Below are 23,391 nucleotides of genomic sequence, written 5' to 3'. Positions count from 1 at the left end.
TTCAGCCCTGGAAAAAAAGCCTCTGGCTATCCACACGACCAATGCCTCTCATCATCCTATACACCTGCATGAATTTCCTGCATGCTTCTCTCCAGGCTGAATAACGCGATGAGCTCACTGTGGTTTTGACGTTCTTCAGGGCTCTGGACTAAGGTGGTTAAGCTCCTTCTTCCCTGCTCTTTTCAAAGTTTTCTGTCATTTTCACTCATTTCAAAGGTCTGTGCCTCAGACAGCTGGGTTGTTGCAATGCGCCTCTAAAGTCTGACAGTAGACTAGTGAGTGAATCTTCTATGGTGCAGAGTCAGAAACCAAAGAGTTACCACCCTGAATCAGGGCTTTGGGGCGCCAGAAAGGAAATGGGGCCTAGAATTTACAAGGAGGAGGAGGGAGAGGAATCAGACCACCAGGATGTGGCCACAAATGAAAGATCAGAAACATTTTGAAATTGTTCGATTGAAAAAAAAGGTGGTTAACCTGTGCAAAATACTGTAGGAAATCAACAGATCGGGCCGCAAATGTGGAGAGGAATAAATAGACAACATTTAGGCCGAGCCCCTTCAGTATGCCTAGACTGTGTACTCCTCTGCTTAGTTGCTGCCTGAACTGCAGAGTTCCTCCAGCATTTTATGTGCATGTGTCTACAGTTCCAGCAGCAGCAGAATCTCTTGTGTTTCATATCTGCATTTGTAAGAAGATTCTACTTCGGCATTAAACACGCGGAAAGTTTGCTGATATTAAGTGCATTGTTTATGAAAGCTGCTTTCTCCATTAAAAGAGCTGCTGAATTCCGCACCCCAAAAAAAAAACTGAGGTATGAACATGGAACCGGTGTTTGCAGAAATGTTTAATGGCACCGTGATTACCCAGAAAGCTCTGCGTAGGAATTGTCGCTGTCGCTGAAGCGCCGATCGAATGCGCATGCGTCAGGGTTGCGGATGGTCCCGAATGTCACGCATGCGCGCAGTACATAAAGGCCTCGGAAAATCAGCTCCAGGTAAGAGATATTCCCCGGTTGCCGGATTCGGAACAATTGCTGTGAGCTCCGGATACCGTGGCCCGCAATCCCGGGACAGTCGTGCTCTCTTCCCTCTCTCTCAGCCACACGATCCGTACACGGGCCCCGGGCAGCTTCCGGCTGATGAGGGAATGGGAGCCGATGGATCTCTCAGACAGAGCTGAGCTCCAGCTGTCTAAATGCAAGGATTAGGAACTCGGAGAAAGGGAACAAAATCTTTTACATCAGCTGTTGAGAAATTCACTTTTGTTCTGCCTCCAATCACAAATAAGATAAAATCTATAGATATTGAAAATCCAAGCAACACACACAAAATGCTGGAGGAATTCAGCATTTGTACTGTTTTCCATAATGCTGGCTGGCCTGCTGAGTTCCTCCATCATTTTGTGTGTGTTGGTTGTTCTACCTCCTCTTGTTCTGGACCTTTCTACCCGTGGGGACATGTTTTGACCCATTCTCTCTGAGGACACAATGATATCAAGCACCTTTGTCCTTGGCAACAAGTGCCAGACTCCAATGAGACAGACTACTGCCCTTCCCTTCATATTCACTGGCCGCCAGTCACCTGGGGGAGGGTTCAGGGGAAATATTTATGTACAATACAGAAACTGGTGTTACCTGTGTGTATTGTGACGATGCAAACGTTGCTGGAGAACTTGCAAGTGGGAGGAAGTGGAGTGATATTTGGAAATCTGACTTTTTAAAGTGTCATTTAGCAAGCAAATCAGATATGGACGGTGTGCAAAAGCTGGTGTGAGAAAATCCTTCATAACCCTCTACAGGCCTGCAACACAGATTGTGTGAGAGTGCAGATTAACTTGATGAAACCCAGAGGATATCAAAGTTCTTATTAATAGTGATTTGCTAGCTGTTAAAATAAATCCCTCTCTATTTAAAGTTCAGTGTGCACATGTTGTTGTCACTGGGTAAAAATTGCACAGCACAAGATTTTTTGGCACACTGGTCATTACAAATTAGAGAGGACATTGGTGGGAAGGTGGGGAGACCTCCAGTGTCCCTGATGCCCTCACCTGCAAGATGTGCATCTAGCTGCAGCTTCGACATACCCACCCCACAGAATCCACAGCCTCCCGTAACTTCCTGTCGTCTATCACGCAGGTCTTAGACGACGGCAAGCAGGAGAGTCTGGATCCGCCACTGACCCTGGACGAGCTGACAGGCTCCATCCGTTCCTTTGGGTCGGGTAAGACTCCCGGAAGCGACGGCCTACCGGCTGAGTTGTACTCGGCTCTGTGGAACTGGATGGGCCCAGACCTGCTGGAAGTGTACAACGCTATGCTTCTGGCCGGCAGTATGTCTGAGTCCATGAGGAAGGGCATCATCACCCTCATCTGCAAGCAGAACGGGGAAAGGGAGGACATTAGAAATTGGAGACCCATCTCTCTCCTGAATGTGGGCTACAAGATCCTGTCCAAGGCTATCGCCAACAGGGTCGAGTCTGCTCTGGGACAGGTGATTCACCCGGACCAAACCTGTGCTGTACTGGGCAGGAAAATCTCAGACAACCTCGCGCTGCTGAGGGACACCATCGCCTACGTGCAGGACAGTGGGGTGGACACCTGCCTGGTCAACTTGGACCAGGAGAAAGCCTTCAACAGGATATCACACACGTACATGGCGGACGTGCTTTCCAAAATGGGATTTGGGGAGGGAATCCGGAATTGGATTAGACTGCTCTACACAGACATCCGTAGTGCAGTCCAGGTCAACTGGTGGGAAACAAACAGCTTCCCCATCAGGTCGGGAGTCAGGCAGGGCTGTCCCCTCTCCCCTGTCTTGTTTGTCTGCTGCATAGAACCCTTTGCGGAAGCCATCGGGAGGGATGAGGGCATAAGAGGGGTGACGCTGCCAGGCAGTGGAGGGACCCAAGTGAGAACCTCCCTGTGCATGGACGACGTCACCGTCTTCTGCTCTGATCCGAGGTCAGTTCACAGGTTGATTGGCACCTGCGAACAGTTCGAGCTAGCGTCGGGGGCCAGGGTCAACCGCACGAAGAGCAAAGCCATGCTCTTCGGCAACTGGCCCGACCGATCCAGCGTCCCCTTCACCATCAGGTCTGACCACGTGAAGGTGTTGGGGATCTGGTTCGGAGGGGCTGAGGCATGCAACAAGAACTGGCAGGAGCGGACTGCCAAGGTGAAACAGAAACTGGGACAGTGGGGAGGGCGCTCCCTGTCAATAACGGGCAAGAACCGGGTCATCAGGTGTGAGGTGCTCTCAGGGCTGCTGCACTTGGCGCAGGTGTGGCCCGTCCCCCGCTCCAACAGCTCGAAAATCACCCGAGCTGTCTTCAGATTCGTCTGGGGATCCAAGATGGAGCGGGTGAGACGGACTGTCATGCACAAGTCCCTGGACAATGGGGGCAAGAACGTCCCCAATGTCGCCCTCACCCTAATGGCCAGCTTCGTATGTGGCTGCATCAGGTTGTGTGTAGAACCCAGGTATGTGGGCACCAAGTACCACTATGTGCCCAGGCTCTACCTGTCGCCCTGGCTACGAAGGATGGGTCTGGCCCCACTCCCGCACAACGCCCCAGTCAGCTGGTTGTTGCTGGCATACCTGTCGTACGTAGCAGAGTTCTTCCAGGAGAACGCCTTTGACCACGGGGCCATCAGGCAGTGGTCGGCACGTAATGTCCTGCAGGCACTGCAGGAGAAGGACGTGATGGACACAGTGGTGTGGTTCCCTAAGCAGACCGTCCAGTTCATCTGGCAAAATGCCTCATCGCCAGATCTCACCAACAGGCACCAAGACCTCGCCTGGCTGGCGGTGAGAGGGGCCCTCCCAGTCAGAGCCCTCCTATATGCCCGGAACGTCGTCTCCGCACCCCACTGCCCACGGGAGGACTGCAGTGAGGAGGAGTCTGTGACAGTTCGCAGAGAGGGTGTGGAGGAGGATGGACGGGCTAGTGTCACGTTTCATCCCCAGCAGCTGCGTAACAGAGGACTCTCTGATCTACGGGCTGTTCCCGGGGACGCACACGGAGACCAACATCCGGTGCTGCTGGCAGATCATCAACTCGGTGAAAGACGCTCTTTGGTCGGCCCGAAACTTGATGATCTACCAGCACATGGAGATGTCCGTGGGAGAATGCTGCCGACTGACACATTCTCGGCTGCAGGAGTACGTGCTGAGGGACGCACTGAAACTTGGTGCAGCCACCGCAAGGGCCCGGTGGGGAAGGACCACAGTATAGAGTTCTTCTCCCGTGGGAGTGGGAGGGGCCGGGTGGCGGGGAGTATACCCCTCAACAGTGATGTGGTAAGGTGAAGAACTGGAGTGCCACGTGGGTGGCTATAAATATGGATATGTACAGACTATAATGGAAACGTATGTAAAGGATGGGAAGTTATTGAATGGTTTATTGTATATATTTATTTTTGAATACAGTATATTTTGAAACATAAAAAAAACGCTGCACTTTCAGGCATTGGATCTGGTGTTTTATAAGGAATAGGATGGGAGGTAGAAAATAGCATTACTGGTCAGGGATAGTATCACGGTTGTAGGAAGGGAGGATGCTGCAGAGGGAGTGTCCACTGAGTCGGTGTGGCTGCAAGTCAGGAATAGGAAGGGATCAATCACTGTGCTGGGAGTAGTCTATAGGCCCCCAAATAGCCCTCGGGACACCGAGGAGCAGATAAATTCCATATCATCCAGGAGTTGGATGGGTGATAGATATGTCACGAAGGGAGGTGATTTAAACCAAAATGCAGGACATAAGAAACTGGGTGACAGTCAGGTAGGGGAATGAGGTTAAATAGCCATTGCAGAGTACTCCTGTGGCCATCCCACACAACGACAGGTAGACCACTTTAGACACAGTTATGGAGGATTACCTAGCAGAGGAATGTCAAAGGGTTGATAGGGGATTTGTTAGTTAGAGAATTAAAACTAGCAGAGGTCTAATATCCTAGTGGTAAGGCTTGCTGGTGCTGGTGTGTGCTGGGGTGGGTGGGGAGGTTAAGCTCAGGTTGCAGGGGGGATTGGAGTCAGAATGCCAGAAAAGGCAGGAAGGAGGTCCCAGTGCAGGTAGTTACATTAGACAGCCTGAATGTTTTTTCACCATTGACTAGGTGGGCCCCTGTTTCTGTACTGAACTTCTCCAAGTTTGGGTACTGTTGATGGGGATGACCTGCCAGGGACAAGTTGTAGTGGTCGCGTCTCTGGCACTGAGACCGGACCCTTACCTCAGAAAGGAAGGAGTGAAAAGAGGAGAGCAGTAGTGATAGGGAATTTGATGCTATGGCATGAGTTGGTGAGGAAGGACAGGCAGGGGACAAAACATAAATGTAGCCAGTTAAAGGGGTTGAAGTGTGTCTATTTCAACAGTAGGCGTGTTAGGAATAAAGGGGATGAACTTGGAGCATGGATCAGTACATGGAACGATGACGTTGTGGCCGTTACTGAAACTTGGCTGGAGGAAGGGCAGGATTGGCTGATGCAGGTGTTTTATAAGGAATAGGGTGGGAGGTAGAAAAGGGGGGGAGTAGCATTACTGGTCAGGGATAGTATCACGGCTATAGAAAGGGAGGATGCTGCAGAGGGAGTGTCCACTGAGTCAGCGTGGGTGGAAGTCAGAAATAGGAAGGGATCAATCACTGTGCTGGGAGTAGTCTATGGCCCCCAAATAGCCCTCAGGACACCGAGGAGCAGATAAGCAGACAGAGTTTAGAATGGTGCAGATTTGTAGTTATGGGTGATTTCAACTTTCCTCGTATTGACTGGCACCTCTTGACTGCAAGGGGGAGAGGTGGGGCTGAATTTGTCAGGTGCATTCAAGAAGGATTCCTGACACAGTACGTGGACTGGCTGATGAGAGGAGAGGCCATACTGGATCTAGTTCTGGGTAATGAACCTGTTCAGGTGGTAGACCTCTTGGTGGGGGAGCATTTTGGTGAGAGTGACCACAACTCCCTTAGCTTCAGCATAGCTATGGAAAAGGATAAAAACAGACAAAATGGGAAAGTGCTTAACTGGGGAAGGGCTAACTGTGAAGGGATGAGGCAGGAACTAGCGAGAGTAAATTGGAAACAGATGTTCAAGGGTGAAAGCACAGAAGTAATGTGGAGGAAATTTAGGGACCACTTGTGCTGGGTTCAGGATAGGTTTTGTCCCTCTGAGACAAGGAAAAAATGGTAGGAAAAGGGAATCGTGGCTGACGAAACACGTGAGGCAACTCGTCAAGAGGAAGAAGGAAGCATATGTTAGATATAAGAAGCAGGAAGCAGGAGGGGCTTATGAGAAATATAGGGTAGCCAGGAAGGAGCTTAAGGACTTAGGAGAGCTCGAAGGGGGCATGATGAGAAGGCCTTGGCATGTAGGATTAAGGAGAACCCCAAGGCGTTCTATGCGAATGTGAAGAACAGAAGGATGGCAAGAATGAAGGTGGGGCTGCTCAAGGATGAAGAAGACAACATGTGCCTGGAGGTGGGGGAGGTTGGGGAGGTCCTAAATGAATACTTTGCTTCAGTATTTACAATTGAAAAGGATCTTGATCAGGGTGAGGTCAAGTTAGAACAGGCCTGTGTGCTGGACAATGTGGAGTTTAAGGAAGAGGGAGTGTTGGATCTTCTTAGAAACATCAGTAAAGAGCTTTTCCAAATGTTCCCGTTAAATTTTCACTTCCCCACTTATCCATGACCTCTGGTTGTCATCCCACCCAACCTCAGTGGAAAAAGCTGCTTGCATTTACCCTATCTATACCCTTATAATTTTGTATACTTCTCACAAATCCTCAATGCAATGTATAATTTCCTTGTTTATGTTTAAAGCCATTTTTAGGTGTATAAGATGATGAGGGGCATTGATCGTGTGGATAGCCAGAGGTTTCTTCCCAGGGCTGAAGTGGCTAACACAAGGGGGCAGAGTTTTAAGGAGCTTGGAAATAGATACTGAGGGGAAGTCAGGGGTAAGTTTTTTACACAGAGAGTGCTGGGTGCGTGGAATGCACTGCCAGCTATTTGTGTGAGAGTGTTTCAGTTACTGTGGGGCCAGGCACCCATGCAGCTCAATGGGAACAGGGAATAATACCAATGGAGAGAGTCAAACTGAGCCAGGTCACAGATTGGCAGAAGTGCCCCATTCTTATACAGACAGGAAGAGCATCAGAATTTGATGGTCATTCCAGATACCAGCACAGTGCCCAGTTAGAAGATGATTTCTCTCTCCAACTTGGGTTGAACTTCACTGTAACAGTGTGATGGCAGATCACACCTTGACAAATCAAGTGATCTCATCTGAAATGTTGTCCTACACCCATTGATGGATTTTGTAAATCTTTTTACAGGTTAAAAATGACAAGGAATTTGTCTGCGGGAATCTCGAACACAACATGCCAGTTTTGCTGTCTCTGTCCAGATATTTAAGAAGTGGAGCAAGGGATTCACTCGATCATCCTTCCTGCTCAGACAGTGGGAATGGATTCAGTCGGTCATTTCAACTGAAGGTACATCAGCAAGTTCACACTGGGAAAGGCCATTCGTCTATTCTGTGTGTGAGAAGGGATTCAGTCAGTCTTCCCACCCGTGGACACCAGAGGCTGGTCATCTGCTGAATTTGTGGGGTAGGATTCACTTGGTCATCTGACCTAATGGCTCACCAGCGAATTCACACCGGGGAGCGGCCGTTTACCTGCTCAGACTGTGGGAAGGGATTCTCTCGGTCATCTTACCTAATGGTACACCAGCGAATTCACACTGGAGAGTGGCCGTTCTCCTGCTCAGATTGTGGGAAGGGATTCACTTGGTCATCTCAACTGAAGGTACATCAGCGACTTCACACTGGCGAGAGGCCGTTCACCTGCTCAGACTGTGGGAAGGGATTCACTTCGTCATCTCAACTGAAGGTACATGAGCGAGTTCACACTGGAGAGAGGCCGTTCACCTGCTCAGACTGTGGGAAGGGATTCACTCAGTCATCTGACCTAATGGCTCACCAGCGAGTTCACACCGGGGAGAGGCCATTCACCTGCTCGGACTGTGGGAAGGGATTCACTTGCTCATCTCACCTGAAAGTACATCAGCGAGTTCACACCGGGGAGCGGCCATTCACCTGCTCAGACTGCGGGAAGAGATTCACTATGTCATCTGATCTACTAAAACACCAGTCAGTTCACACCAGAGAGAGGCCATTCACCTGCTCAGACTGTGGGAAGGGATTCACTCGGTCATCTTACCTAATAGTACACCAGCGAATTCACACTGGAGAGTGGCCGTTCTCCTGCTCGGATTGTGGGAAGGGATTCACTTGGTCATCTCAACTGAAGGTACATCAGCGACTTCACACTGGCGAGAGGCCATTCGCCTGCTCAGACTGTGGGAAGGGATTCACTTCGTCATCTCAACTGAAGGAACATCAGCGAGTTCATACTGGAGAGAGGCCATTCACCTGCTCAGACTGTGGGAAGGGATTTGCTTCGTCATCTCCACTGAAGGTACATCAGCGACTTCACTCTGGCGAGAGGCCATTCACCTGCTCAGTGTGTGGGAAGAGATTCACTTTGTCAACTGATCTACTGAGACACCAGTCAGTTCACACCAGAGAGTGGCCATTCACCTGCTCAGACTGTGGGAAGGGATTCACTTCGTCATCTAAACTGAAGGTACACCAGCGAGTTCACACTGGGGAGAGGCATTTTTATGCTCAGACTGTGAGAAGGGATTCACATCGTCATCTAAAGTGAAGGTACATCAGAGAGTTCACACTGGGGAGAGGCCTTTCACCTGCTCAGACTTTGATAAGAGATTCTCTCAGCCAAATCAACCAAATGTGCATCATTGAGTTCACACTGGGGAGAGGCCGTTCACCTGCTGTGAATGCGGGAAGGGATTCACTCAGTCATCTATCCTTGTGTAAATCCCGTTTTGGCTAGCAGCTTAATATAGGGGGTGATAGCCCCCCAGCCTGGGAAAACTTAAGAAATCTCATTTGGTTGAATGCTGCGTGATGTGTCCCCTGTTACAAATCAGTACCCCGAAATAACAAAAACAGTACAGAGTATGTGATTATACGATTGAGCTTTATAATTCTTACTTTGACTATAGGGTCAGGAAAGAAAACCAAAAAAAGAAAAGGGGCCCACTCTCTCCATTCGTGTCTTCTCATTTCTCCCCGGCAAAAGACTGGGAAAATCTCTCTTCCAGACTCACATGAAAGAACAACATTTCTCTCACTGGATAACCCCGCATTCCAAAATCCTGTTATCTGTAGTCATAACCTAAACATTGCTGCTACAGAGAAACCATTACCTCAGCAGTGAAACATTACAGAGAGGCCATTACATTAGCAGTGAAACTTACAGCTTATTCAGCATATTACACTTGTGACACACTGCCGGGTTCACACTGGGGAGAAAGTTTCAATCGGCTACATGCTGGATATTTGTCCATCACCATTGCTGAATGCAATTTCGAGGGTGACTGTTGGTGCTGAACTCTGTAATTATTGCTGCTGGTCACCACACCCAGTTCTGCACCCTGGTCACTGGGTACGGGGGGACTTTCTTCTGCTGCATATTCAACTTTAATGGGACTGGAGTTTAATATTCTGGATCTGAGACATATAAATCAGTTCTATTTTAAACTCTGTCTCTGGTACTTAGTGAATTTATGACACACCTAGTGTACAGTAGGGAGTCAACTCAGGCCGGCTGGACCCTGCCAGTGATTCTGTTCCACGACAGTCCTTTTAAATCCACCCCTGTTGTTCATCTCTCACTCTCCCTGTGGGATGGGTTCCAAACAGTCACCACTCGGTGGGTGAAGAGGTTTTGCTTGAATTTTCTGCAGACTGAACAAGTCGAGCTGACTGCAGTTCTGTCTGAGAGGTTCTTTGCCCCTCAAATCTCTGGGCTGAGGAAGAATGTCATTGGGAGTTAACCTCTTTATTCAGGGTTCATTCCCACATTATGGGTCATTTTCTCTGCTTCTGAAGGGTTGTAAGGAAATACCACTGTCCTCTAAAGACTGAAATCAGAATGGGAAACCATCAGTTGGATGCTCAACAGAACAGGGTCAGAAACCAGAGGCGGGTCTGCACAGGGCAGAGTTTGGGGCTCTGGACGATGGTCGGTGTAAGAATGTATGATGAGGAGAAGGGAATCAGCAGTGGGGCATGGCAACGAATGACAGAGTAACAACATTTGGAAGCTGATTGACAGAGAAAATAATTTGTTTGTCTGACTGGTGACACAAACAATGCCCGTGGTGAGGTGCTCCACTGGTCGAGGAACATGTGTGTGTTGGGAATGGTTTTATCTATTGAGGGAGTTGTTCCTGCTTGTTTATCCTGTAATATTATATCCGGATGGTTATTATGGGTTGTCTTATCTGTAATAATGTATTGATTATCATATAATTTGTAAGATTTGGACTCTAAAACTGGATCGGGCTTGAATTTATGGTGCCTTTATGAAGTGATGAAGGGCATTCATGAGTTTGTATTTTACAGCAAGATTTTGGTGAATGATATTTACCACTTGATTGTACCTTTGTAATTAATCAGATTGAGTTAAACTGCTGCAGGATCCTGGAATGTGTTGGATTGTGTCTCGTTTCTCTTGGCATTTTCTACACTTGCTGCCTTGTTTGTTTGTATTTCCTGTATTTTTGATTTTTTTTCCCCCTTTTGTTAACCAGCTTGTCCTGTATTTCTGGAAGGACTCCCTCTGTTTCTGGGAAGAGGTCTCCAACTCTCAGTCAGGTGCTCGATGCTTCCTTGTCACCATCTCATCTGCTCAGATCGTTGGGATGTCTCCCATGGAGGGTCATACTCATTCCACTGGTTAATGTTTTCTTCCATAGTGATGATTCCTTTTTCTGAGCTGGTCTCTCATTTAAGTTTTCCGGTCTGTATTTCTTATTGTGAATGCTGATTGGGTCTCCCATACTGTTAAAGGTCTAGACAGGTTAGAGCTTGTAATATGTGTTCTGGAAAGTTTTCTAAATCAATATATGGAGGTACCAACTAGAGAGGATGCAATATTAGATCTCCCATTCGGAAATGAGTTAGGACTGGCGACGGAAGTGTGTAGGGGAGCACTTTGGTTCCAGTGATCATAACACCAGTAGTTTCAACTTGATCATTGATAAAGATAGATCTGGTACTCGGTTTGAGGTTCTAAACTGGAAAAAGGCGAAATTTGAAGAAATGAGAAAGGATCCAAAAAGCATGGATTGGGACAGTTTGTTCTCTGGCAAGGGTGTGATTGGTAAGTGGGAAGCCTTCAAAGGAGAAAGTTTTGAGAGTGCAGAGTTTGTATGATCCTGTCAGGATTAAAGGCAAAGTGAATAGGAATAAGGAACCTTGGTTCTCAAGGGATATTGGAGCTCTGATAAAGAAGAAGAGAGAGTTGTATGACATGTATAGGAAACAGGGAGCAAATAAGGTGCTAGAGGAGTATAAAAAGTGCGAAAAAAACTTAAGAAATAAATCAGGAGGGCTAAAAGAAGACATGAGGTTGCCTTGGCAGTCAAGGTGAAGGATAATCCAAAGAGCTTTTACAGGTATATTAAGAGTGAAAGGATTGTAAGGGATAAAATTGGTCCTCTTGAAGATCAGAGTGGTCGGCTATGTGTGAAGCCAAAAGAAATGGGGGAGATCTTAAATGGGTTTTTTACGTCTGTATTTACTAAGGAAACTGGCATGAAGCCTATGGAATTAAGGGAAACAGGTAGTGAGATCATGGAAACTGTACAGATTGAAAAGGAGGAGGTGCTTGCTATCTTGAGGCAAATTAGAGTGGATAAATCCCCAGAACCTGACAGGGTATTCCCTCGGATCTTGAAGGAGACTAGTGTTGAAATTGCAGGGGCCCTGGCAGATATATTTAAAATGTCGGTATCTACGGGTGAGGTGCTGGAGGATTGGAGGATGGCTCATGTTGTTCCGTTGTTTAAAAAAGGATCTAAAAGTAATCTGGAAAATTATAGGCCGGTAAGTTTGACGTCGGTAGTAGGTAAGTTATTGGAAGGAGTACTAAAAGATAGGATCTACAAGTATTTGGATACACAGGGACATAATATGCAGAGTCAACATGGCTTTGTGCGTGGTAGGTCATGTTTAACCAATCTGTTTTTCGAGGAGGTTACCAGGAAAGTGGATGGAGGGAAGGCAGTGGATATTGTCTACATGGACTTCAGTAAGGCCTTTGACGAGGTCCCACATGGGAGGTTAGTTAGGAAAATTCAGTCGCTAGGTATACATGGAGAGGTGGTAAATTAGATTAAACATTGGCTCAATGGAAGAAGCCAGAGTGTGGTAGTAGAGGAATGCTCTCTGAGTGGAGGCCTGTGACTAGTGGTGTGCCACAGGGATCAGTGCTGGGTCCATTGTTATTTGTCATCTATATCAATGATCTGGATGATAATGTGGTAAATTGGTCCGGGTGCAGGTCAGTGGGACTAGGCAGAAAAATGGTTCAGCAGAGCCAAGAAGGGCATTCTGTGTGGTAGTGTTCTGTGGTTCTATATGGTTAGTGAAGTAAACAAAACAAAAAGGGCCCACTCTCTCCATTCGCATCTTCTCATTTCTCCCCAACAAAAGAACACGAAAATCCCTCTTCCAGACTCACAAGAAAGAACATTTCTCTCACTGGATGACCTCGCACTCCAAAACCCTGTTATCTCCAGTCATAACCTAAACATTGCTGCTACAGAGAAACCATTACCTCAGCAGTGAAACACTGCACAGAGGCCGTTACATTAGCAGTGAAACCTTACAGCGTGTTACACTTGTGACATACTGCTGGGTTCACACTGGGGAGAAAGTTTCAATAAGCTGCATGCTGGATATTTGTCCATCACCGTGCTGAATGCAATTTCGAGAGTGACTGTCAGTGCTGAACTCTGCAATTATTGCTGCTGCTCACCACACCCAGTTCTGCACCCTGGTCACTGGGCATGGGAGGAGTTTCTTCTGCTGCATATTCACATTTAATGGGGCTGGAGTTTAATATTCTGGATCTGAGACAAATAAATCAGTTCTATTTTAAACTCTGTCTCCGGTACTTAGTGAATTTATAACACACCTAGTGTACAGTAGAGAGTCAACTCAGGCCGGCTGGACCCTGCCAGTGATTCAGTGCCACAACAGTCCTTTGAAATCCTGCACTGTTGTTCATCTCTCACTCTCCCTGTGGGATGGGTTCCAAACAGTCACCACTCTGTGGGTGAAGAGGTTTTGCTTGAATTCTCTGCAGACTGAAGTCGTCAAGCTGACTGCAGCTCTGTCTGAGATGTTCTTCGCCCCTCTAATCTCTGGGCTGAGGAAGAATGACATTGGTAGTTAACCTCCTTATTCAGGGTTCATTTCCACATTATGGGTCACTTTCCCTGCTTGTATAGGTTTGTTAGAAAACACCACTGTCCTCTAAAGACTGAAAGCAGAATGGGAAACTATCAGTTGGATGTTCAACGGAGCAGAGTCAGAAACCAGAGGCGGGTCTGCACAGGGCAGAGTTTGGGGCTCTGGACGATGGTCAGGGTAAGAATGTATGATGAGGAGAAGGGAATCAGCAGCGGGGCGTGGCAACGAATGACAGAGTAGCAACATTTGGAAGCTGATTGACAGGGAATATAATTCGGTTGTCTGACTGATGACACAAGCAATGCCCGTGGTGAGGTGCTCCACTTCGAGGAACATGTGTGTGTTGGGAATAGTTTTATCTATTGAGGGAGTTGTTCCTGCTTGTTTATCCTGTGATATTATATCCAGATGGTTATTTGAGATTGTCCTGTCTGTAATAATTTATTGATTATCATATGAAATGTGAGATTCTGTCCCGAACTGGATCAGGTTTGAATTTATGGTGCCTTAATGAAGTTATGGTGGTCATTCATGAGTTTGTATTTTAAAGCAAGATTTTGGTGACTGATATTTGCCATTTCATTGTGCCTTCATAAGTAATCAGATTGATTCAAACTGCTGGATCCTGGAATGTGTTGGATTGTGTCTGGTTTCTCGGCATTTGCTGGATTTATTGCCTTGTTTGTTTGTATTGTATGTATTTTTGATTTTTTTTTCCTTTGTTTAAACACCTTGTCCTGTATTTCTGCAAGGAACCCCTCTGTTTCTGGGAAGAGGTCTCCAACTCTCAGTCAGGTGCTCGATGCTTCCTTGTCACCATCTCGTCTGCTCAGATCATTGGGATGTCTCCCATTGAGGGTCATACTCATTCCACTGGTTAATGTTTTCTTCCATAGTGATGATTCATTTTTCTGAGTTGGCCTCTCATTGAAGTTTTCTGGCCTGTACTTCTTATCATGATTGCAGAAACACACATGGAGTGCTGAATCCTCTTCATTTTTGATGAAAATATATACTTAGAAGTTTTATCTGACTGTTGTGTTTTTTTTCATGTGTGTTATTTCTCTTCCTCCTTCTGTCCGAGGTAGTGTTAATCTAAATGGGTTTGAGTGTAAATAGGCTTTTCTAAGGTTGTTATTTATCTTTGTAAATTTTACTGATTGAAATGGGACCAAGGTATTTTTATATTTAAAAAAGTCAATGTTGGTTTTGATGAAAGTATTTATTGCCTTTGTTGTATTTGTTAACAATTGAGCTCTGGTTGGCAGGTTTTTTTAAGCTTTGAACTAAATTTTGTCAAGGTTTTCCCTATTTTTCACTACTTTCTATTTTCCTTGTTGATATTCCAGATACGTGGGTATCAAGATTCCAGATGAAGGGTCTTGGCCCGAAATGATGATTCCCATCCATAGATGCTGCCTGACATGCTGAGCTCCTCCAGCACTTTGTGTGTAGTTCTCTAGATTTCTAGCATCTGCAGGTCCTCTTGTTTCCCAGATACTTTCATGCTTCTTGAAAGAACAAGCTGGTATTGGGGTTGTGTGGGTCTGTTTTTAAAATATTAAATAACATCATTAGAAAGAGCTGGCATAGGGTTGGAAGGTGTGGAATCTGTGGGTAGAATTAAGGAACAGCAAATGTAAAAAAAAATCCCTGATGGGAATTGTATAGAGACCTCCAAACAGTAGTAAGTATGTGGGCCACAAATTACAATGGGAGATAGAAAGTGCGAGCCAAAAGGGCAATGTTACAATAGTCATGGGGGATTGTCATGCAGGTGATTAGGAAAATTAGGATGATGTTGGTCTCAAGAGGAGGAATTCCTAGAATGCCTGCAAGATGCTTTTTTAGAGCAGCTCATGGTTGAGCCCGCTTGGGGATCAGCTATTCTGGATTGGGTGTTGTAATGAACCCGAATTAATTAGGTCTCTTAAGTTTAAAGAACCCTTAGGGGCAAGTGATCTTAATATGATCAAATTCACCCTGACATTAGAGAAGGAGAAGGTAAAGTCAGATGTGAAATAAAGTGAACTAGAGAGGCATGACAGCAGAATTGGTCAAACTGGTTTGAGAAGAATACGGGCAGGGATGAAACAGAGCAGCAATGGTTGGAATTTCTGGAAGCAATTCGGAAAGCACAGGATATATAAATCACAAAGAGGAAGTAGTATTCTAAAGGTAAGGTGACAAAACCGTGGCTGATAAGAGAAAACCAAAAAACAACATAAAAACCAAAGAGAGGGCATGGAGCAAAAATTACTGGGAAGTTCGAGGATTGGGAAGCTTTTAAAAACCAACAGAATGCAACTAAAATAATTAGGAAGGAAAAGATGGAACACATAGGTGAGCTAGCCAGTAGTATTAAAGAGGATACCAAATTTTTCTTCAGGTACATATGGTGTAAAAGAGAGGTGGAAACCACTGGGAAATGATGCTGGAGAGGTATTAATGGGGTGGGGGTGCAAGGTGAACTGATGAACTGAATAAGTATTGTACATCACTCTTATCTGTCGAAGACACTGGCAGGAATATGAAAGTCCCAGATGTCAGTGGTCAGAATGTGTAAAGTTACGTTACTCGGGAGAAGTTTCTTGGGAAACAGAGATGGTCTGAAGGTAAATAGATCACCTGGACCAGATGGTGAACACACCAGAGATCTGAAAGAGGTGGCTGAAGGGATGTGGAGGCATTAGCAATCATCTTTCGAGATCTTACCCCCACTATCCGAAATGTCCTCTCCTCATCCACCCTCCCAACTCCAGTCCTGTCCCCGCTTGCAGAGCAACAGTCTGCCGGTGTTTGCCCCCCAATGTGGTGAATCGCCACCACCGTGGGCTCAGACATTTCCACAGATGAGCCCCTCCTGTCCCCACCGGGACAAACATCCTGTCCGCCCCCTCTCTCACCGTCTTCATCCTCTCCCTCCCCGGGGAACCGGCATCAAACCGACGGGCCGAGCGGTCTCCTCCTACCTGTCAGCGATACATCAGACTCCGGCCGCAGGAGACGCTTCACAAACGCCCCAACTTCCCTCGGAGGGAAATGGAAATAAATCAGAAAGTGGACATTTACTTTGGGGTTTGTTCCTCTTTGAGAAGAGATGTCAGCGGGGTAACGCCCTCTCGGCTGGTCCGCCTCCGCTATTGGGCGTAATCAGTGATTGACATCGCTTCGGGCCAATCACTACAGCGCAGCGGAGGTGAGGGGTGGAGGGGTCTCGTGGTCGGTACCTCAGCCGTTAAACTGCCTCAGCAAGAGCGCAGCAGCGCGTGTGTGACGTCGATACGCGCGAGGGGAACCATGTGTGACGTCAGGCGGGTGGTGGAGCGCTGGTATTTAAAAACACCTGAATGGATATTTCTTATGATTTCAGTGGGACAACAGCATTAATCACGGGTTTCATCACTGAATCCAGTGTTGTGAGATGTAAAGTCCCCTGTTATGTGTCCGGCTGTGCCGTGTTGTTGGTGGAGTGGGCAGCGTGGTGTTTGTCTCGATTCGGGTCACAACACCAGAATTGCCAGCGGGGTCCACACACAGTGTATTAGTGACCAGAAAACCTCCCGTCCCTGCAGTCTTTGTCTCCTGGTAAACTCAACACCCTGACAATGTGGACCATAGACACCCCTTCCTCTCAGAGTCAGGGGATCACTCAGACAGTGATCAAAGAGAGAAATTATATTTATTGGTCATTAAAGTTCACCCAGATTCGTTTGGACGGATTTGATGTGAGTTCGGGGGTCACAGTGAAAGGGCCGGACGGCCGAACTCTCTCCGTTGTCTAAACATCCTTCCAGGTGAGGCGACCCTTCACCTGTGAATCTTCCGGGGTCGCCCGTTGTGTCCGCTGCTCCCGATGCGGCTCCTCTACACCGGTGACACCGGCTCCTCCGCAGTTGTGCGGGGTCGGGTTGTTTTTACTGGGGGATCGATGTTATTGTTCCCATTTGTGGGAGGGGTGGGTTTTGGGGGTTGATGATCGGGATGCCGTTCTTTTTTTATACGGGGGTGGGGTGGGAGTTTGATTTTTTTCTCTCTGAAAGCCTTTCTTTTTCTTTCTTTGTTTCGTGGCTCCCTGGAGGAGCAAAAAAAAACTCTGTTTATCGATGCAAACAACAGGAAATCTGCAGATGCTGGAAATTCAAGCAACACACATAAAAGTTGCTGGTGAACGCAGCAGGCCAGGCAGCATCTGTAGGAAGAGGTGCAGTCGACGTTTCAGGCTGAGACTTTTCATCAGGACTAACTGAAGGAAGAGTGAGTAAGGGATTTGAAAGTTGGAGGGGGAGGGGGAGATCCAAAATGATGGGAGAAGACAGGAGGGGGAGGAATGGAACCAAGAGCTGGACAGGTGATTGGCAAAAGGGGATACGAGAGGATCATGGGACAGGAGGTCCGGGAAGAAAGACAAGGGGCGGAGGGGGGGACCCAGAGGATGGGCAAGAGATATATTCAGAGGGACAGAGGGAGAAAAAGGAGAGTGAGAGAAAGAATGTGTGCATAAAAATAAGTAACAGATGGGGTACGAGGTGGAGGTGGGGCCTAGCGGAAGTTAGAGAAGTCGATGTTCATGCCATCAGGTTGGAGGAACAACACCTTATATTCCGTCTGGGTAGCTTCCAACCTGATGGCATGAACATCGACTTCTCTAGCTTCCGCTAGGCCCCACCTCCCCCTCGTACCCCATCTGTTACTTATTTTTATACACACATTCTTTCTCTCACTCTCCTTTTTATCCCTCTGTCCCCCTCACTGTACTCCTTGCCCATCCTCTGTTTCCCCCATCCCCCTTTTCTTTCTGCCTAGGCCTCCTGTCCCATTATCCTCTCATATCTCTTTTGCCAATCACCTGTCCAGCTCCTGGCTCCATCCCTTCCCCTCCTGTCTTCTCCTATCATTTTGGATCTCCCTCTCCCCCTCCCACTTTCAAATCTCTTACTAGCTCTTCCTTCAGTTAGTCCTGACGGAGGGTCTCGGCCTGAAACGTCGACTGCACCTCTTCCTAGAGATGCTGCCTGGCCTGCTGCGTTCACCAGCAACTCTTATGTGTGTTGCTCTGTTTATCGATACCTGCTTTGATAATAAATTAACCTTTGAATTATCCGCTCCGAGCGGGACTTCCCGGTGTCCAAACATTTTCACTCCGATTCCCATTCCTGTTGCGACGTGTCAACCCATCGCCTCCTCTTGTGCCAAGATGAGGCCTCCCTCAGGGTCCAGGATCAGCGCCTCATATTCCGTCTGGGTACCCTCCAACCTGACGGCATGAATATCGATTTCTCCTTCCGGTGAACAAATCTCCCCGTCACCTCTCCATCCCACTCCCTCAATTCCTCTCTGACTTTTCAAGTCCTCTCTCCTGCTGATCACTTCTCTCTGGGTCCACTGCTCCAACCCTTTCTCCTATTCTCCACTCTCCTCTCCTATCAGATATGGGTTCTCGTTCTCTCTCTTTCTCTCTCTCTCTCTTTAGACTGGCCGACTGCCTGTCTGCAGACCGCTCTCTCTCTCTTATGGTTAAATCCACAGTTAGCGCTGTCAGCCTGTGACTGACGTCATAGTCCCGCCTCCTCACTGCGGCGCTCTTAAAGACACAGTCACAGTCCGACCGCAGGCTCGCAACAGCCGCAACACAACTTCCCGACTTTTCAACTCAGTGCTTCAACTAATAAAGACAACCACGCCATTTGCCTTCTTAACCACCCGATCAATCTGTGCAGTCTCTTTCAGGAAGCGATGGACTTGGAGTCTAAGATCCCTCTGATCATCAACACTGACATCTCCGCAGCCGCATTAAACTCCCCGTCCAAGAAGAACAAAACCCGAAGTAAATGTCCCGCTTTCTGATTTATTTCTATTTCCCTCCGAGGGAAGTTTGGGGCGTTTGTGAAGCGTCTCTTGCGGCCGGAGTCTGATGTATCGCTGAGAGGTAGGAGGAGACCGCTCGGCCCGTCGGTTTGATGCCGGTTCCCCGGGGAGGAACAGAAACATGGAGAAGTTCAGTGCAGAAACAGGCCCACTCTTGACGATCCGAATGATAATTTATATGAGGAGACAAAATAGAAGTGGGAGATTTTAAGTAGTATTTTTGCATCTGTATTTACTCAGGAGATGGACACAGAGTCTATAGAAGTGAGGCAAAGCAGCATCAACTTCATGGAATCTGTGTTTGCTGTCTTAAGGCAAATAAGCGTGGATAAATCACCAGGACCTGACAAGTTGTTCCCCTGGGACCCTGCGGAAGACAAGTGCAGAAATTGTTGGAGCCCAAGCAGAGATATTTAAATCGTCCTTAGTGACAGGTGAGGGACTGGAGGATTGGAGGACAGGCAATGTTGTTCTGCTGTTCAAGAAAGGCTTTAAAAATAAATAGGAAATTCTACATTGGTGAGCTTGACATCAGTTGTGGGGAAGTTATTGGAACGTATGTGCAGGAAGTCAATATCTAAGTATATGGATAGATGTGGACTGATGAAGGATAGGCAGCATGGCTTTGTGCACGGTAGGTCATGTCTAACCAATCTTATAGAGTCTCTCGAGGAAGTTATCAGGAAAGTGGATGAAGGCAAGGCAGTGGATGTTGTCCACATGGACTTTAGCAAAGCACTTGACAAAGTCTCATATGGAAGGTTGGTCAAGAAGGTTCAGTCATTCAGCATTCAAGATGAGATAGTAAACTGGATGAGACACTGTCTTTGGGAGAAGCCAGACTGTGGTAGCAGATGGTTGCCTCTCCGACTGGAAGCCTGTGACTAGTGGTGTGCCACAGGGATCTGTGCTGGATCTGTTGTTGTTTGTCATCTATATCAGTAATCTGGATGATAGTGTGGTTAACTGGATCAGCAAATTTGTGGATGACACCAAGATTGGGGTGTAGTGGACAGTGAGGAAGACTATCATGGCTTGTGGTGTGATCTGGACCAGCTGGGAAAATAGTTTGAGAAACGGAAAAAGGAATTTAATGCAGACAAGTGTGAAGTGTTGCACGTTGGTAGGAACAAGGTCTTACACAGTGACTGGTAGGGCACTGAGGAGTGCTGTAGAAGGAAGGGATCTGGGAACACAGGTCTGTAATTCACTGAAAGTGGTACCCCAGTTAGATAGGGATGGAGAGAAAGATTTTGGCACATTGGCCTTCATAAGCCAAAGTACTGGATGTTATGTTGACATAGTACAAGGCATTGGTGAAGCCTAATTTGGAGTATTGTGTACAGTTTTGGTCGCCTACCCACAGGAAAGATGAAAAAGAGGTTGAAAGAGTTCAGGGAAAATTCATAAGGATGTTGCTAGGTCTGGAGGACTTAGGTTATAAGGAAAGCTTGAACAGGTTAGGTGTTTATTCCTTGTAATGTAAAAGATTGAGGGGAGATTTGATGGAGGTGTACCACAATTATGAGGAGTAAAGATAGGGTAAATGCAAGCTGGCCTTCTCCACTGAGATGGGGTGGGACAACAACACGAGGTCATGAGTTTAGTGTGAAAGATGGAATGTTAAGGGGAACATGACGAGAAACTTCTTCACACAGACGGTCATCCGGGAGTGGTATGAGCAGACAGCACAAGTGGTGAATGTGACCTCAATTTCAACATTTAAGAGGTTTGTGTCAGTACCTGGATAGTAGGGATATAGGAGTAGAAAGTTCAAATAGTTAGCACAACCTAGATGGGCTGAAGGGTCTTGTTCTGTGTTGTACTTTTCTATGACTGTGACAAGAACCTTAAATAGTATTAATATTCACTCTAATTCCTTTTATCAGACCGACCGTTCATCTCAGCAGCAATTTTTTATATGGCGTTAAAACTGTGGCACTTTAATCTAACAGTGCATAAAAGAAAGTCCCAGCTGTAGGTCAACAAAGGCTGTTTGTGTGAGAGTGTTTCAGTTACTGTGGAACGAGACACCCATGTAGCTCAGTGGGAAGAGGGAATAATACCAATGGAGGCACAGATTGGAGATGGCAGAAATGCCCCATTCTTATAGAGACAGGAAAAGCATCAGAGGGATGGATTCCAGTTGACATTTAATCCTAGATACCAGCACTGTGCCAGTTCGAAGATGAGTTCTCTCTCCAGCTTGGGTTGAAGCTCACTGTAACAGTGTGATGTCAGATCACAGCTTGCTGACTAAAGTGATCTCATCTGAAATGTTGTCCTTCAGCCATTGATGGATTTTGTAAATGTTTTCACAGGTTAAAAACGACAAGGAATTTATCTACAGGAATCTCGAGCACAACACGCCAAATTTTCTGACACTGTCCAGATATTTAAGAATTGGAGCAAGGGCTTCACTTGATCGTCCTTCCTACTCAGACTGGGCAGGGATTCACTCGATCGTCTGACCGACTGGCATGCCTGTCATTTTACACTGGGGAGAGGCTGTTCACCTGCTCAGACAGCAGGAATGGATTCACTCGGTCATCTCAACTTAAGGTACTTCAGCAAGTTCACACTGGGACAAGGCCATTCACCTGTTCTGTGTGTGAGAAGGGATTCAGTCGGTCTTCCCACCTGTGGACACACCAGTCAGTTCAGACTGGGCAGAGGCTGGTCATCTGCTGAATTTGGGGGGAAGGATTCACTCAATCAGCTGACCTAATGGCTGATCAGCGAGTTCACACCAGGGAGAGACCGTTCACCTGCTCAGACTGTGGGAAGGGATTCCATCAGTCATCCACCCTACTGGTACACAAGTCAGTTCACACTGGGGAGAGGCCGTTCACCTGCTTGAACTGTGGGAAGGGATTCACTCAGTCATCCAATTTAATAGCGCACCAGCGGGTTCACATCAGGGAGAAGCCATTCACCTGCTCAGACTGCGGGAAGGGTTTCACTCCGTCATCTGACCTACTGGTGCACCAGCGAGTTCACACTGGGGAGAGGCCATTCACCTGCTCAGACTGTGGGATGGGATTCACTCAGTCATCTAAACTGAAGGAACATCAGAGAGTTCACACCGGGGAATGGCCATTCACCTGCTCAGACTGCGGGAAGGGGTTCACTTGTTTATCTAAACTGAAGATACATCCGCGAGTTCACACTGGAGAGAGGCCGTTCACCTGCTCAGACTGTGGGAAGGGATTCTCTCGGTCATCCAAGCTACTGGCACACCAGTCAGTTCACACTGGAGAGAGACCATTCACCTGTTCAGACTGCGAGAAGGGATTCATTTGCTCATCTAATCTGAAGGCACATCAGCGAGTTCACACTGGAGAGAGGCTGTTCACCTGCTCAGACTGTGGGAAGGGATTCACTCGGTCATCCAGCCTAGAGAGTCATCAGCGAGTTCACACAGGGGAGAAGCCGTTCACCTGCTCAGAATGTGGGAAGAGATTCACTTGGTCATCCCAACTACTGGTACACCAGTCAGTTCATACAGGAGAGGCTGCTCTCCTGCTATGAATGTGGGAAAGCATTTCTGCAATCATCCTGCCTACAGAGACACCAGCGAGTTCACACTGGGTAGAGGCCATACACCTGCTCAGAGATTGGGAAGAGATTCTCTCAGCCATCTCCATCAAATGTGCATCATTGAGTTCACACTGAGGAGAGGCCGCTCACCTGCTGTGAATGTGAGAAGGGATTCACTCAGTAATCTAACCTTGTAACACATCACTGGGTTCACACTGGGGAGAAAGTTTCAATAAGCTTCATGCTGGATATTTGTCCATCATTGTTTCTCAATGCAATTTTGAGAGTGACTGTCGGTGCTGAACTCTGCAATTATTGCTGCTGCTCACCACACCCAGTTCTGCACCCTGGTCACTGGGCATGGGAGGAGTTTCTTCTGCTGCACATTCACCTTTAATGGGACTGGAATTTAATATTCTGGATCTGAGACAAATAAATCAGTTCTATTTTGAAGTCTGTCTCCGGTACTTAGTGAATTTATAACACACCTAATATAGAGTAAAGAGGCAACTCAGGCCGGCTGGACCCTGCCAGTGATTCTGTTCCATGACAGTCCTTTTAAATCCTCCCCTGTTGTTCATGTCACGCTCCCCCTGTGGTGATGGGTTCCAAACAGTCACCACTCTGCGGGTGAAGAGGTT

General features: G+C 47.2%; 1 protein-coding gene across 3 annotated transcripts; it reads left to right on the top strand.

Moving 5' to 3' along the window:
- The first annotated feature begins 14,695 nt into the window (after positions 1-14,695).
- Positions 14,696-23,044, top strand: LOC140207617 (uncharacterized). 3 transcript variants are annotated; one of them, XM_072276160.1, is made up of 3 exons: positions 18,384-19,169; positions 19,451-19,644; positions 21,532-23,044. In XM_072276160.1, exon 3 carries the CDS (start codon positions 21,938-21,940, stop codon positions 22,739-22,741), a length of 804 nt encoding a protein of 267 aa, XP_072132261.1. In that variant the 5' UTR covers positions 18,384-19,169; positions 19,451-19,644; positions 21,532-21,937; the 3' UTR covers positions 22,742-23,044. The 3 variants fall into 3 exon arrangements, with proteins under 3 accessions (XP_072132263.1, XP_072132261.1, XP_072132262.1); XM_072276162.1 differs by lacking the exons at positions 18,384-19,169; positions 19,451-19,644 and adding an exon at positions 14,696-14,789; XM_072276161.1 differs by lacking the exon at positions 19,451-19,644.
- Positions 23,045-23,391: the final 347 nt, after the last annotated feature.

This window comes from Mobula birostris, chromosome 13 (assembly GCF_030028105.1).
Source record: "Mobula birostris isolate sMobBir1 chromosome 13, sMobBir1.hap1, whole genome shotgun sequence".
NCBI lineage: Eukaryota > Metazoa > Chordata > Chondrichthyes > Myliobatiformes > Myliobatidae > Mobula > Mobula birostris.
The sequence above is the reverse complement of the archived record's forward strand: the minus strand, read 5'-3'. Positions and strand labels throughout refer to the sequence as shown.

Excerpts from the sequence above, each read along its gene's own strand:
- LOC140207617 (XM_072276162.1), top strand. The coding sequence starts at position 21,938 with ATGGCTGATCAGCGAGTTCACACCAGGGAGAGACCGTTCACCTGCTCA.